The following is a 14491-nucleotide window of genomic DNA, read 5'->3' on the forward strand; positions in this document are numbered from 1 at the left end:
AATACCAAATTGTGAAAGAAATTTTGAGTCTTTCTCAGTTCGCCTGCCTAGGCACTTAGTTTGGAATCCTAGATACCCCACTGCTGGTTCTGTAGAAGAGGCGATCGACGCCACGGATTCAGTATAAGTAAGAACTGATTTTCATTTTTTGCCAGTTATTGGAATATGAATCTTCATATAGACAGTATATGAGTCAATGAATTCAAATCAAACGTTTCATCGATATTGTTTGAGACATATATAGAGACGAGCCCCAAATGTATGAAATCTCACTTGCGACGTTCGCATACACTGGTCTAATCCCAGCCGATTGTTTAACGCCAATGTTCGGGAACACCTCTCCAAAGTCTCCACAAAGCAAAGATTAATTTAACGTATGTGGACTCGTGGATTAATAGCAAACGTAAGTCAGCCCCGTGTCGTGTATTTCAGTGACTAACATGTATACTAGTATTTATCCGCAAGTTCTCATCTTACGTGTCGATTCCCAAATTGAAACAATAAGTTAAAAAAGAATTTAGTGTGAAACCAACAAACAACCAACAAGTGGTATACAATCAGCAAATGTATTACAAAATTAACTAAGTTTACAAATCAACACAAATTACTGCCCAGAAATTATAATGGCAGTACACAATGAATGGTAGTACAATATTCAATGGCAAAATATATGATGGCAGTGGTGATACCTCGTAGCAAAAGTCAGTGATGATAGTATTTCACCCAGCAGCGATTGTGATCAATGTTCCGAGATGGGCCTAGGCAGGGAATAGGATGTGATCTTCACACGAAAGCTGGCCTTGATGTATTCTTAGATGAAAATGTGTGAGAGATACGAGATGCGTGCTCTTGTCCCCTTACATGCCGTCTAACCAGCACTGAAAATTTCTACACAGTGCCCTTACCAGTCTAGCGGCACTAGAACATTATAGAATATTCTACATCAGTCCACGGTATACCGGACGTTTACACACCAGCCTTGCATCTAAATATAATAACTTCCAAAAACTGTTAACATTAAACAGAACTACATTCCTGACAACTGATCACTGTCCAAATGCAATGCAAAGAGCGCACACAGGCACAATCATTTTTCAACAATAAAATACACTAAAAAGATGCGACCTTTATTGACTACAAACACAATCTACACTACACGGCGGACATCTGCACCTGGACCACATGTGGGTGAGTTAGCAATAATACAGGGAACAAGTCTACACAAAGTCAGCCAGACTCTAGAGGCAGACAGTGTCCTAAATCACCATTCACTCACATTCATCACCAGCAGTAGAGTTTCCACATTTGTGAGAGAGTCGCCCAAGCTGCCGCCTTAATCCCGTGATCGTGGTTCGAGTTCAAGTCTCGTTTTCGCTGTTATTGTGTTTCTTGGTTTAACAACAATATGCCCGAACTTCTGGGTTTTGCCAAAGCGAATAACTTCCGGCTTTCTCCCCAAGCTGACACGTCGTGATATAAATTAAGTATTTGCTCCGCAGAGTAAAATCCCAAACGACTTCATATTGATTGTATGATTGCCCATAAGGTTAACGTATTATGCATATCACTCTGTGTTTGTCTAAAAGTGTTCAGTCACTTGGCATCTTGTCCTTGGACGACAGTACTCCCACAACAGCTTTGTTCTTTTTCTCTTCAGCTATCCTAACTGCTGTTAGTCCTTGATTGTCCATCGCCTCCATGTCTGCAATGTCTTTCGACAGGAGATACGCCACCATGTCCGCATGTCCTCCACGACAAGCCACATGGAGAATGTTGTTACCTCCATCATCAACAAGTGACACGTCGCTACCCGCACTCACAAGGAGTTCAAACACCTCTTGGTGCCCCATCCATGCCGCCAACATCAAGGGGCTCCGCCCTTTCTTACCTCTGGCGTTGACGTTGACGCGTGTCGTCGAGAGAACGTGGCACACCATCTTGACGTGTCCTCCCAGACACGCTGCATGGAGGATGGTGTTGCCTTCAGACGACCTGACGTTCACGTCACCGCCTTCCCTCACAAGTAGCTCGAGTACATTAGTATGTCCAAACTCCGCTGCAACCATCACTGGCGTCCTGTCGTACTTACCTCTACTGTTGATAGCAACGACACCTTTGGAGATGATGTAGTTGACAATGCTCACGTCTCCACCCTCACAGGCCTCGTGAAGGATGTTGTTGTTGTTGCTACTCACGGGTGACAAATCGCTGCCTTCACTTACAAGAAGCTCAAACACAGCGCTATGTCCCTTTAATACGGCCATCATCGTCGCCGTTCTCTCGTTTGTCCCTCTGCTGTTGATGTCAACAATATTCATCAACAGGAGACACTTTACCATCGTCACATCACCTCCAGTACAGGTAACGTGAAGGATATTGTTACCGCCATTGGTCACATGCGACATGTCACATCCTTCCTGTGCCAGTAAGGTGACCACTTCCTTGTGTCCGCGTTCTGCTGCCATCATCACGGGCGAATACCCGTGGTTCCCGCGACTGTTGATGTCAACAAGACGTCTAGAGATGACACACTGTACCATGTCCACATTGCCCCCGTGAGACGCCCAGTGGAGGATGTTGTTCGAATTAGCATCTTGGAGTGATGCGTCAGCACCCCTACTCACAAGCAGGCCAAACACCCCCCGACGACCCTTCCACGCGGCCACAATCAGGGGTGTTTTCCCTATGTCGTCTCTCCTGTTGATGTCAACTAGTTCCTGTAAGGGAAGACACTGCACTTTCTTCTCACCACCTACAGCATATGCCACGTAAAGGTTGAGCTCGTCAATATCCTGGAATGACACACCCCCTCCTACCACAGGATCCTGCACTGTTGAGTGTCGGGTCCAGCTGTCTCCTGGAGTGTCAGGGGGTCTTATGACCCTTGCTGACACCTTGTGTCCCAGTTCACCTGATGCGTGTGTTGTGGTGCTTGTGTTTCCTGTGTCACCCGTAGCACGTGGTATACCGCTCTCTTTTCCCATGTCACCCGTAGCACGTGGTATACTGCTCTCTTTTCCCATGTCACTCGAAGCACGTGGTATACCGCTCTCTTTTCCCATGTCACTCGAAGCACGTGGTATACCGCTCTCTTTTCCCATGTCACCCGTAGCACGTGGTATACTGCTCGTGTTTCCAATGTCACCCGTAGCACGTGATATACCGCTCGTGTTTCCAATGTCACCCGTAGCACGTGATATACCGCTCGTGTTTCCCATGTCACTCGAAGCACGTGGTATACCGCTCTCTTTTCCCATGTCACCCGTAGCACGTGGAATACCTTTTGTGTTTTTCATGTCACCCGTAGCACGTGGTATACCGTTTGTGTTTCCAATGTCACCCGTAGCACGTGGAATGCAGCTTGTGTTTCCCATGTCACCCGTAGCACGTGATATACCGTTTGTGTTTCCTATGCCACCTGAAGCACGTGGAATACCGCTTGTGTTTTCCATGTCACCCGTAGCACGTGGTATACTGTTTGTGTTTCCTATGCCACCCGAAGCACGTGGAATACCGCTTGTGTTTTTCATGTCACCCGAAGCACGTGGAATACCGCTTGTGTTTCCCATGTCACCCGTAGCACGTGGTATACTGCTCTCTTTTCCCATGTCACTCGAAGCACGTGATATACCTCTCTCTTTTCCTATGTCACCCGTAGCACGTTGTATACCGCTCTCTTTTCCCATGTCACTCGAAGCACGTGGTATACCGTTTGTGTTTCCCATGTCACCCGTAGCACGTAATATACCGCTCGTGTTTCCCATGTCATTCGAAGCACGTGGTATACCGCTCCCTTTTCCCATGTCACTCGAAGCACGTGGTATACCGCTCTCTTTTCCCATGTCACCCGTAGCACGTGGAATACCTTTTGTGTTTTTCATGTCACCCGTAGCACGTGGTATACACTGACCCATTGGACTAGAGGTGCTACACTGAAGCTTGGGGTCCTTCTGTAACAAACCAGAAACAAAACATCCTTGGTCAAGCCGTGTGCGTTCAACTACAAGATGCCAATAATCAGATATGTGATGTTACACTTTCAAATTACCTTGGGGAAGTCTTTTTCCAACACAGGCTATCTTTATTAAAAGATTATTAATATTAACGTAACTTAGATGAGATTAAATGATATCGAATAATGCATTGATGTGAAGTGTATGTTTTTCAGGTTTGTTTGTTTGTTGTTTGACGCTGCACTCAGCAATATTTCAGATTTATGACGGCGGTCTGTAGATAATCGAGTCTTGACCAGACAATACAGTGATTGACATCATGGGCATCAATCTATGCAATTGGGATACGATGACATGCATCAACCAAGTCAGCGAGCCTGACCACCAGATCCTGTTTGTCGCCTCTTACGACAAGGATAGTTGCCTTGTATGGCAAGCATGGGTTGCCGAAGCCCGGATCTTCAAGGGTCTTACGTTTGTTCAGTCTGGTAGGTTCTAGGTTACACATCCCCCCCCCCCCCCCCCCCCCCCCCGCCCTGCTTTCCCCTAAAGTTCTCACTATACTAAGACGGAGTAGTTGGAATGAAATAGAAATCAGACTTGCCAACAAACAAAAATATTTAGCTGGGTGAAGAGTAGGGCGTCATGACAGTCATCGCTTGTTTGGAGTGATTCGGAGTAGCAACTTCCTTTGGCTGCCGACTACGATTGCGGATGTTGAGAAGAAACAGGGCCGGAAATTCATTCAAACCAGCTAGTACCAGGTTTTTTAATACGTTTTATGATGCAAAATGTATGAGACCTAGTGCTGATGTAACCCAAATTTCCTTCTGAACAATGAAGTGTTATATCTTATCTTAACATGTTATCTTACAACTCAATCATTCCTTGTATGGATGTGGCCGCCTCGCAGAACTGGGGAGCTGTGACCAGGGGAAGAAACAGTGTAGAGAGCTCCGAGCAACAGGACAATAAGGGTAATTTTGTTAATGGTCGTAGCATCATATTTTAAGCTTTCAAGTCAGAACTTGAGTCTGAGTCATGGTTTACAGTTACAGAACATGCCACACACATCAGAAAAATGCCATCCAAACCATGTGACCTTTTTGGCAGGAGTTTCTTTTACTGTTTCGAACTTTCACATGCCAGCCACTCGGACTACCGCCATTTACTTGTCACGTGCCCTGGCTTCCAGGCAGGCGCTTCCTTCGCTATGAAACAGATGGCTGTGGTCCCTTGTCTGTTTTACATATTTATTCTTTAAGCTACATATTAATGGGTATAAGATTGCATGCGTGACCTCATATATATATGCATACGTTGTACATCTGTAGACTGCCGCCCCTCCCTTCACTGTACCCAATCCAACACATTATGACTCTACTGAAGAATCAGCTTACAGCGGAATTTAACTATACATTCCCAGAAATACATGTACATGTCAGTGATTGCATTGGTATTCAAAATAATGGGGTCCCTTTGACGCGGTAGCCGCGAGGCCGTAGGCGCGAATCTAAGTAAGGGGGTTTAATTGAAAGTAGACCTGAAATGGTGAACTTTAGGCAATCCTGAGCACAAATAACACTCTAACAACAGCATTACATGTTTCAACTCTTAATACCAAGAGAACATTTAATATTCAATCGTGATTTCTAGAGGTTGGTGTATGGTAGTTTTATATGATACCCCATGGATGTCAACCCTAGAACATTTATCAACGCCAGGGCCTGAGGTATGATTTAGGGATGGGGGTGGTTATGATATTAAAATTGCGATAAAATAACCTTTCTATCATATACCATGACAGCAAATTGTAAAATGTATTTTTTTCACCTGGTTTGGACAAGACTAGCAGACGACGCACTTAGAGACGTAACTCTAATTGTTTACCTCCTGGGCTGATACTGATCGCCCGTTCACGATGTATCCACAAGCCATATCAGCCTGGAAGGAGGTGTGATACGGTTCTGCTGCGGTAACCGTATCTCCCTAAAACGCTTTGATATTGATTTCTCTGTGATGGCCGTCTGTGTTTGCTTTATGTCTCATATCATTGACAGGTATAAAGACCCGTGAAGATCCGGGGTAGAATAGGTCTTCAGCAACCCATTCTTGCCGTAAAAGGCGACGATGCTTGTCGTAAGAGGCGACTAACGGGATTGGGGGGTCAGGCTCTCTGACTTGTTTGATGCATGTCATCGTATCATTCGTAATTGAATGGATCGATGCTCATGATGTCAATCACTGATTATTGTGGATGACATTAAGACAGATACAGCGGCGGAGTGTGGATGACTTTCAGACGGGTACAGCGGGGGAGTGTGTATGACTTTCAGACAGATACAGCGGGGGAGCGTGGATGACTTTCAGACAGATACAGCGGGGGAGTGTGGATGACTTTCAGACAGATTCAGCGGGGGAGAGTGGATGACTTTCAGACAGATACAGCAGGGGAGTGTGGATGACTTTCAGACAGATACAGCGGGGGAGTGTGGATGACTTTCAGACAGATTCAGCGGGGGAGTGTGGATGACTTTCAGACAGATTCAGCGGGGGAGGGGGGATGACTTTCAGACAGATTCAGCGGGGGAGGGTGGATGACTTTCAGACAGATACAGCGGGGGAGCGTGGATGACTTTCAGACAGATACAGCGGGGGAGGGTGGATGACTTTCAGACAGATTCAGCGGGGGAGAGTGGATGACTTTCAGACAGATTCAGCGGGGGAGTGTGGATGACTTTCAGACAGATACAGCGGGGGAGTGTGGATGACTTTCAGACAGATTCAGCGGGGGAGAGTGGATGACTTTCAGACAGATACAGCAGGGGAGTGTGGATGACTTTCAGACAGATACAGCGGGGGAGTGTGGATGACTTTCAGACAGATTCAGCGGGGGAGTGTGGATGACTTTCAGACAGATTCAGCGGGGGAGGGGGGATGACTTTCAGACAGATTCAGCGGGGGAGGGTGGATGACTTTCAGACAGATACAGCGGGGGAGCGTGGATGACTTTCAGACAGATACAGCGGGGGAGTGTGGATGACTTTCAGACAGATTCAGCGGGGGAGAGTGGATGACTTTCAGACAGATTCAGCGGGGGAGTGTGGATGACTTTCAGACAGATACAGCGGGGGAGCGTGGATGACTTTCAGACAGATACAGCGGGGGAGTGTGGATGACTTTCAGACAGATACAGCGGGGGATTGTGGGTACAAATATTACAACTCTGACAAAAGTATCCTTAACGTTTGAAACAAGTAATGATATAGCATTTCTCTCGTCCATACCACTGATCACATTTCATCAGATAGCTGGTTTCTGATAAATGCGTTGTCTGGATAAATTGGTTGTTGATACGGCATGTATATATGGAGGACGGTTTCCGTGAACGGGTAGACAAAGGCACGACACAACACCCATAGCCTTGCACTGGCGATGTCCATATAAGGTTAGGGCGGAAATAGAAGTTTAAAATACTTTATAAAATGACAATAAACTTAAATCAGGATTTTTTTGTTGAAGATTTCAGGCTATCATAGTCTTGTTTGCACACGACACTCACACTCACGCACCTCGTCGAAACCGTCAAAATCTTCACCAAAATCTTCGCGAAATTCCCTCTCCCCTTCGCGTAAATTATTCAAATCAAACACATTATTATTCCCGATAGAGTCGTTGTTAGTCATCTGATCGCTATCCGAATCTTATTTGGCTGCCATTACACTAGATTAACGATTCAAGCAAGAAAAATTACCTGTCGCGAAAACAGGTCACATATCCGCGGAAAAAAACACGGGGACATTCCATAGAATGACGTGTCATTACGTCTTGTTTCTACTTTTAGAACGAGATTACACACGATAGAGGAAGTAGAAAGAGCGATTTTGTAAACACGGTCGTGCCGCCCGATTTATCAGGCAGCCGTGTGTGGGACTTGGACAGTAGCCGCCCGATTTATCGGCCAGCCGGGTACTGGGACATGTTTTTTGGGGCGAAAGGGTTAAAGGTGACATCACCAGTTCTAGTGTAGTTAGGTCATGGTGACCCAGGTCATCCCGCCCCGTCTCGTTCCTCGGAGTTATAATAATGTATATGATAATGAAACGGGTAGATACAATGAGACAGACACCTCGGCCTAGTACTTACAATGATGTACGCTAGCCCGAACGTCGGTTACAGCATCGTCACCTTGACAACGACACATCACGCCAACATAGTTCATACAGTGTTACATCCTGTGACAACGAGTGGAACGTTTATTCATCCGGAGATCGCAGCTAGTCCATGTACGTCGCCAGGCTGTGTCATGTAGAGTTGGAGGGGAAGGCTGTGCAGAGTTATGCCCCTTAGATACTGGGAGCTACTGATAACAGTGGGTTTGTCTGCGCCATAGCCGTGCTCCTCGTGTAACAATGTAGCTAACGTGTCTCTGGGATATCGAGTGGTAATTGTTCATTTTTTAAATAAATTTTGTAACCCCGATATTTGGAGCGTAAACGAAAGCTTGCACACATACACGTACAAGAAGCTGGCGACGATATCAACCTACAGGGATTCAACATGTATTACTCGATGTAGAGTTGCGTCCCTAAGGCGTGCCAGAATATTACGATATTGGGTTCGAATCCCGGTTGGCCTTGATGTTATTGTATTTTTATGAAGTTTTGAACTTTCAACATTTGTCCTTACCTGACGCTTACGTGGTCTAGTGGTACAGCGTCTGCCCGGAGACCGGAAGGTCCGTGGTTCGATCCCCGACCGCGTCATACCAAACAACGTTAGAAGATGCCTGCCTTATACTCAGATGCCTAACGCTCGGCATTAAGGGGCTAAAACAAGGACTGGTCGCCTCGGAGTCAGTATACTTTGTCTGAGTGGGGTATTCATGTTAAACAGCGGCATGGTATCTCAGTGGGCTAGCACAAGAAAACCGCTGAGGATGCCTTTGTCAAGATCTATATATAATTGTTTGATGTTGCCTCGAACAAGTTCAATTATTTCCTTCTCTGCTGACAATATCTATAACTCTGGACTGAGTTTCACAGATGAGAAAATATCAAAAACTGTTTCTCGGACGTTAACCACTTCGGTGAAACCCACGAGCACGGGTATGGTGCTGACAAACCTAGAAACATAATCGGGGCGAACCGGGATTCGAACCCACAATCATAGGTTTCTTGCGTGCCCAAGGGACGCAACTCTGCATCGCGATGTCTTTGGCGGGTTAACATTCTAGCACATAACATTACCAAATAGAATTAACATTTGTCGTATAAAGTTATGAGTCACATGCAGCCCAGTCGGTTAAGGCGCTATTGGAGGTGATTCCACTGCCAGGATGTGCTGTTCTTGGGTGCGAATCCCGGATACTGTATATACTCTACTATGTTCAGGGAGTATGACGTATGGTCACGTGGTTATAATTATAACCAATGATAACCGATGTCATGCTTTTGTAGCGGTGACGTGTATCACTAACAACAGGACCAATGATAGTGCTGAGTATTACACTACTGCATTGGACGCAATGTTAACATACATCCTAATTTGAGAAAACCTTTTCTAAAATACCAAATTGTGTTAGAAATTTTGAGTCCTTCTCAGTTCGCCTGCCTAGGGAACTTAGTTTGGAATCCTAGATACCCCACTGCTGGTTCTGTAGAAGAGGCGATCGACGCCACGGATTCAGTATAAGTAAGAACTGATTTTCATTTTTTGCCAGTTATTGGAATATGAATCTTCATATAGACAGTATATGAGTCAATGAGTTCAAATCTAACGTTTCATCGATATTGTTTGAGACATATATAGAGACGAGCCCCAAATGTATGAAAGTCGCACTTGCGACGTTCGCATAAACTGGTCTAATCCCAACCGATTGTTTAACGCCAATGTTCGGGAACACCTCTCTAAAATCTCCAAAAAGCAAAAATTAATTTAACGTATATGGACTCGTGGATTAGTAGCAAACGTAAGTCAGCCCCGTGTCGTGTATTTCAGTGACTAACATGTATACTAGTATTTATCCGCAAGTTCTCATCTTACGTGTCGATTCCCAAATTGAAACAATAAGTTAAAAAAGAATTTAGTGTGAAACCAACAAACAACCAACAAGTGGTATACAATCAGCAAATGTAATACAAAATTAACTAAGTTTACAAATCAACACAAATTATTGCTCAGCAATTATAATGGCAGTACACAATCGAATGGTAGTACAATATTCAATGGCAAAATATATGATGGCAGTGTTGATAGCAAAAGTCAGTGATGATAGCATTTTCACCCAGCAGCGATTGTGATTAATGTTCCGAGATGGGCCTAGGCAGGGAATAGGATGTGATCTTCACACGAAAGCTGGCCTTGATGTATTCTTAGATGAAAATGTGTGAGAGATACAAGAGGCTGCTCTTGTCCCCTTACATACCGTCTAACCATGACTGAAAATTTCTACACAGTGCCCTTACCAGAGCCCTTACCAGTCTAGCACTAGAACATTACAGAATATTCTACATCAGTCCACGGTATACCGGACGTTTACATACCACCCTTGCATCTAAATATAATAACTTCCAAAAACTGTTTACATTAAACAGTACTACATTCCTGACAACTGATCACTGTCCAAATGCAATGCAATGAGCGCACACAGGCACAATCATTTTTCAACAATAAAATACACTAAAAAGATGCGACCTTTATTGACTACAAACACAATCTACACTACACGGCGGACATCTGCACCTGGACCACATGTGGGTGAGTTAGCAATTATACAGGGAACAAGTCTACACAAAGTCAGCCAGACTCTAGAGGCAGACGGAGACCTAAATCACCATTCACTCACATTCATCACCAGCAGTGGAGTTTCCCGTGATCGTGGTTCGAGTCCAAGTCTCGGTTTCGCTGTTATTGTGTTTCTTGGTTTAACAACAATATGCCCGAACTTCTGGGTTTTGCCATAGTGAATAACTTCCGGCTTTCTCCCTAAGCTGACACGTCGTGATATAAATTAAGTATTTGCTCCGCAGAGTAAAATCCCAAACGACTTCATATTGATTGTATGATTGCCCATAAGGTTAACGTATTATGCATATCACTCTGAGTTTGTCTAAATGTGTTTAATGACTTGGCGACTTAAACTTGGACGACAGTACGCCCACAACAGCTTTGTTCTTTTTCTCTTCAGCTATCCTAACTGCTGTTAGTCCTTGATTGTCCATCGCCTCCATGTCTGCAACGTCTTTCGACAGGAGATACGCCACCATGTCCGCATGTCCTCCACGACAAGCCACATGGAGAATGTTGTTACCTCCATCATCAACAAGTGACACGTCACTACCCGCACTCACAAGGAGTTCAAACACCTCTTGGTGCCCCATCCATGCCGCCAACATCAAGGGGCTCCGCCCTTTCTTACCTCTGGCGTTGACGTTGACGCGTGTCGTCGAGAGAACGTGGCGCACCATCTTGACGTGTCCTCCCAGACACGCTGCATGGAGGATGGTGTTGCCTTCAGACGACCTGACGTTCACGTCACCGCCTTCCCTCACAAGTAGCTCGAGTACATTAGTATGTCCAAACTCCGCTGCAACCATCACTGGCGTCCTGTCGTACTTACCTCTACTGTTGATAGCAACGACACCTTTGGAGATGATGTAGTTGACAATGCTCACGTCTCCACCCACACAGGCCTCGTGAAGGATGTTGTTGTTGTTGCTACTCACGGGTGACAAATCGCTGCCTTCACTTACAAGAAGCTCAAACACAGCGCTATGTCCCTTCAATACGGCCATCATCGTCGCCGTTCTCTCGTTCGCCCCTCTGCTGTTGATGTCAACAATATTCATCAACAGGAGACACTTTACCATCGTCACATCACCTCCAGTACAGGTAACGTGAAGGATATTGTTACCGCCATTGGTCACATGCGACATGTCACATCCTTTCTGTGCCAGTAAGGCGACCACTTCCTTGTGTCCGCGTTCTGCCGCCATCATCACGGGCGAATACCCTTGGCTCCCGCGACTGTTGATGTCAACAAGACCACTAGAGATGACATACTGTACCATGTCCACATTGCCCCCGTGAGACGCCCAGTGGAGGATGTTGTTCGAATTAGCATCTTGGACTGATGCGTCAGCACCCCTACTCACAAGCAGGCCAAACACCCCCCGACGACCCTTCCAAGCGGCCACAATCAGGGGTGTTTTCCCGATGTCGTCTCTCCTGTTGATGTCAACTAGTTCCTGTAAGGGAAGACACTGCACTTTCTTCTCACCACCTACAGCATATGCCACGTAAAGGTTGAGCTCGTCAATATCCTGGAATGACACACCCCCTCCTACCGCAGGATCCTGCACTGTTGAGTTTCTGGTCCAGCTGTCTCCTGGAGTGTCAGGGGGTCTTATGTCCCTTGCTGACACCGGGTGTCCCAGTTCACCTGATGCGTGTGTTGTGGTGCTTGTGTTTCCTGTGTCACCCGTAGCACGTGGTATACCGCTCTCTTTTCCCATGTCACCCGTAGCACGTGGTATACCGTTTGTGTTTCCCGTGTCACCCGTAGCACGTGATATACCGCTCGTGTTTTCCATGTCACTCGAAGCACGTGATATACCGCTCTCTTTTCCCATGTCACCCGTAGCACGTGGTATACCGTTTGTGTTTCCCATGTCACCTGTAGCACGTGGTATACCGTTTGTGTTTCCAATGTCACCCGTAGCACGTGGAATGCCGCTTGTGTTTCCTATGTCACCCATAGCGCGTGGTATACTGTTTGTGTTTCCTATGTCACCCGTAGCACGTGATGTACCGCTCGTGTTTCCCATGTCACCCATAGCACGTGGTATACTGCTTGTGTTCCCTATGCCACCCGTAGAACGTGATATACCGCTCTCTTTTTGCATGTCACCCGTTGCACGTGGTATACCGCTCTCTTTTCCCATGTCACTCGAAGCACGTGGTATACCGCTCTCTTTTCCCATGTCACTCGAAGCACGTGGTATACCGCTCTCTTTTCCCATGTCACCCGTAGCACGTGGAATACCGCTCGTGTTTCCTATGTCACCCATAGCACGTGGTATACCGCTTGTGTTCCCTATGCCACCCGTAGAACGTGATATACCACTCGTGTTTCCCATGTCACCCGTAGCACGTGGTATACCGCTCTCTTTTCCCATGTCACTCGAAGCACGTGGTATACCGCTCTCTTTTCCCATGTCACCCGTAGCACGTGGTATACCGCTTGTGTTTCCCATGTCACCCGTAGCACGTGATATACTGTTTGTGTTTCCCATGGCACCCGTAGCACGTTGTATACCGCTCTCTTTTCCCATGTCACTCGAAGCACGTGGTATACCGTTTGTGTATCCCTTGCCACTCGAATCACGTGGTACACTGCCTATGTTTCCTGTGTGGTTGTCATTTAGTCCTATCCCCACTGTAATAGTGTCATTGTGTGGACGCTCAGCTGACCCCTCGTTTGCTATCCCGCCAGTGATGTGTTCTGCAGTGTAGGTTTGTCCTACGCCGCCTTGCACACGTCCCGCCACGTTGAGCCTCTCAATGTGGACAACCTCCTTGGAACAACACTGACCCATTGGACTAGAGGTGCTACACTGTAGCTTGGGGTCCTTCTGTAACAAACCAGAAACAAAACATCCTTGGTCAAACCGTGTGCGTTCAACTACAAGATGCCAATAATCAGATATGTGATGTTACACTTTCAAATTACCTTGGGGAAGTCTTTTTCCAACACAGGCTATCTTTATTAAAAGATTATTAATATTAACGTAACTTAGATGAGATTAAATGATATCGAATAATGCATTGATGTGAAGTGTTTGATTTTCAGGTTTGTTTGTTTGTTGTTTGACGCTGCACTCAGCAATATTTCAGATTTATGACGGCGGTCTGTAGATAATCGAGTCTTGACCAGACAATACAGTGATTGACATCATGGGCATCAATCTATGCAATTGGGATACGATGACATGCATCAACCAAGTCAGTGAGCCTGACCACCAGATCCTGTTTGTCGCCTCTTACGACAAGGATAGTTGCCTTGTATGGCAAGCATGGGTTGCCGAAGCCCGGATCTTCAAGGGTCTTACGTTTGTTCAGTCTGATAGGTTCTAGGTTACACATAAACGCCCCCCCCCCCCCCCCCCCCCCCCCCCTCCCCTGCTTTCCCCTAAAGTTCTCACTATACTAAGACGGAGTAGTTGGAATGAAATAGAAATCAGACTTGCCAACAAACAAAAATATTTAGTGATTCGGAGTAGCAACTTCCTTTGGCTGCCGACGACGATTGCGGATGTTGAGAAGAAACAGGGCCGGAAATTCATTCAAACCAGCTAGTACCAGGTTTTTTAATACGTTTTACGATACAAAATGTATGAGACCTAGTGCTGATTTAACCCAAATTTCCTTCTGAACAATGAAGTGTTATATCTTATCTTAACATGTTATCTTACAACTCAATCATTCCTTGTATGGATGTGGCCGCCTCGCAGAACTGGGGAGCTGTGACCAGGGGA

At 46.0% G+C, this 14491-nt stretch overlaps 2 protein-coding genes across 3 annotated transcripts; both read right to left on the reverse strand.

Moving 5' to 3' along the window:
- Positions 1–616: 616 nt before the first annotated feature.
- On the reverse strand, positions 617–8269 carry LOC124114429 (ankyrin repeat domain-containing protein 17-like). Of its 2 annotated transcripts, XM_046474986.2 has the most exons (3): positions 8100–8269; positions 3297–3950; positions 617–2984 (listed from the first exon to the last, which is right to left on the reverse strand). In XM_046474986.2, the coding sequence occupies exons 2-3, from the start codon at positions 3912–3914 to the stop codon at positions 1590–1592; spliced, it is 2013 nt and encodes a 670-aa protein (XP_046330942.1). In that variant the 5' UTR covers positions 3915–3950; positions 8100–8269; the 3' UTR covers positions 617–1589. The 2 variants fall into 2 exon arrangements, with proteins under 2 accessions (XP_046330942.1, XP_046330941.2); XM_046474985.2 differs by having other exon boundaries at positions 617–3950.
- Positions 8270–10079: 1810 nt separating this feature from the next.
- On the reverse strand, positions 10080–13848 carry LOC124114428 (ankyrin repeat domain-containing protein 17-like). The gene has a single exon (XM_046474984.2). It carries the CDS (start codon positions 13550–13552, stop codon positions 11075–11077), a length of 2478 nt encoding a protein of 825 aa, XP_046330940.2. The 5' UTR covers positions 13553–13848; the 3' UTR covers positions 10080–11074.
- Positions 13849–14491: the final 643 nt, after the last annotated feature.

The sequence above is a fragment of the Haliotis rufescens genome, unplaced genomic scaffold (genome assembly GCF_023055435.1).
Source record: "Haliotis rufescens isolate VD_foot unplaced genomic scaffold, xgHalRufe1.0.p SCAF_61, whole genome shotgun sequence".
Lineage (NCBI taxonomy): Eukaryota > Metazoa > Mollusca > Gastropoda > Lepetellida > Haliotidae > Haliotis > Haliotis rufescens.

Bases quoted from the DNA above. Each gene is read 5' to 3' on its own strand.
- LOC124114429 (XM_046474985.2), bottom strand. From the start codon at position 3,914: ATGGGTCAGTGTATACCACGTGCTACGGGTGACATGAAAAACACAAAA.
- LOC124114428 (XM_046474984.2), bottom strand. From the start codon at position 13,552: ATGGGTCAGTGTTGTTCCAAGGAGGTTGTCCACATTGAGAGGCTCAAC.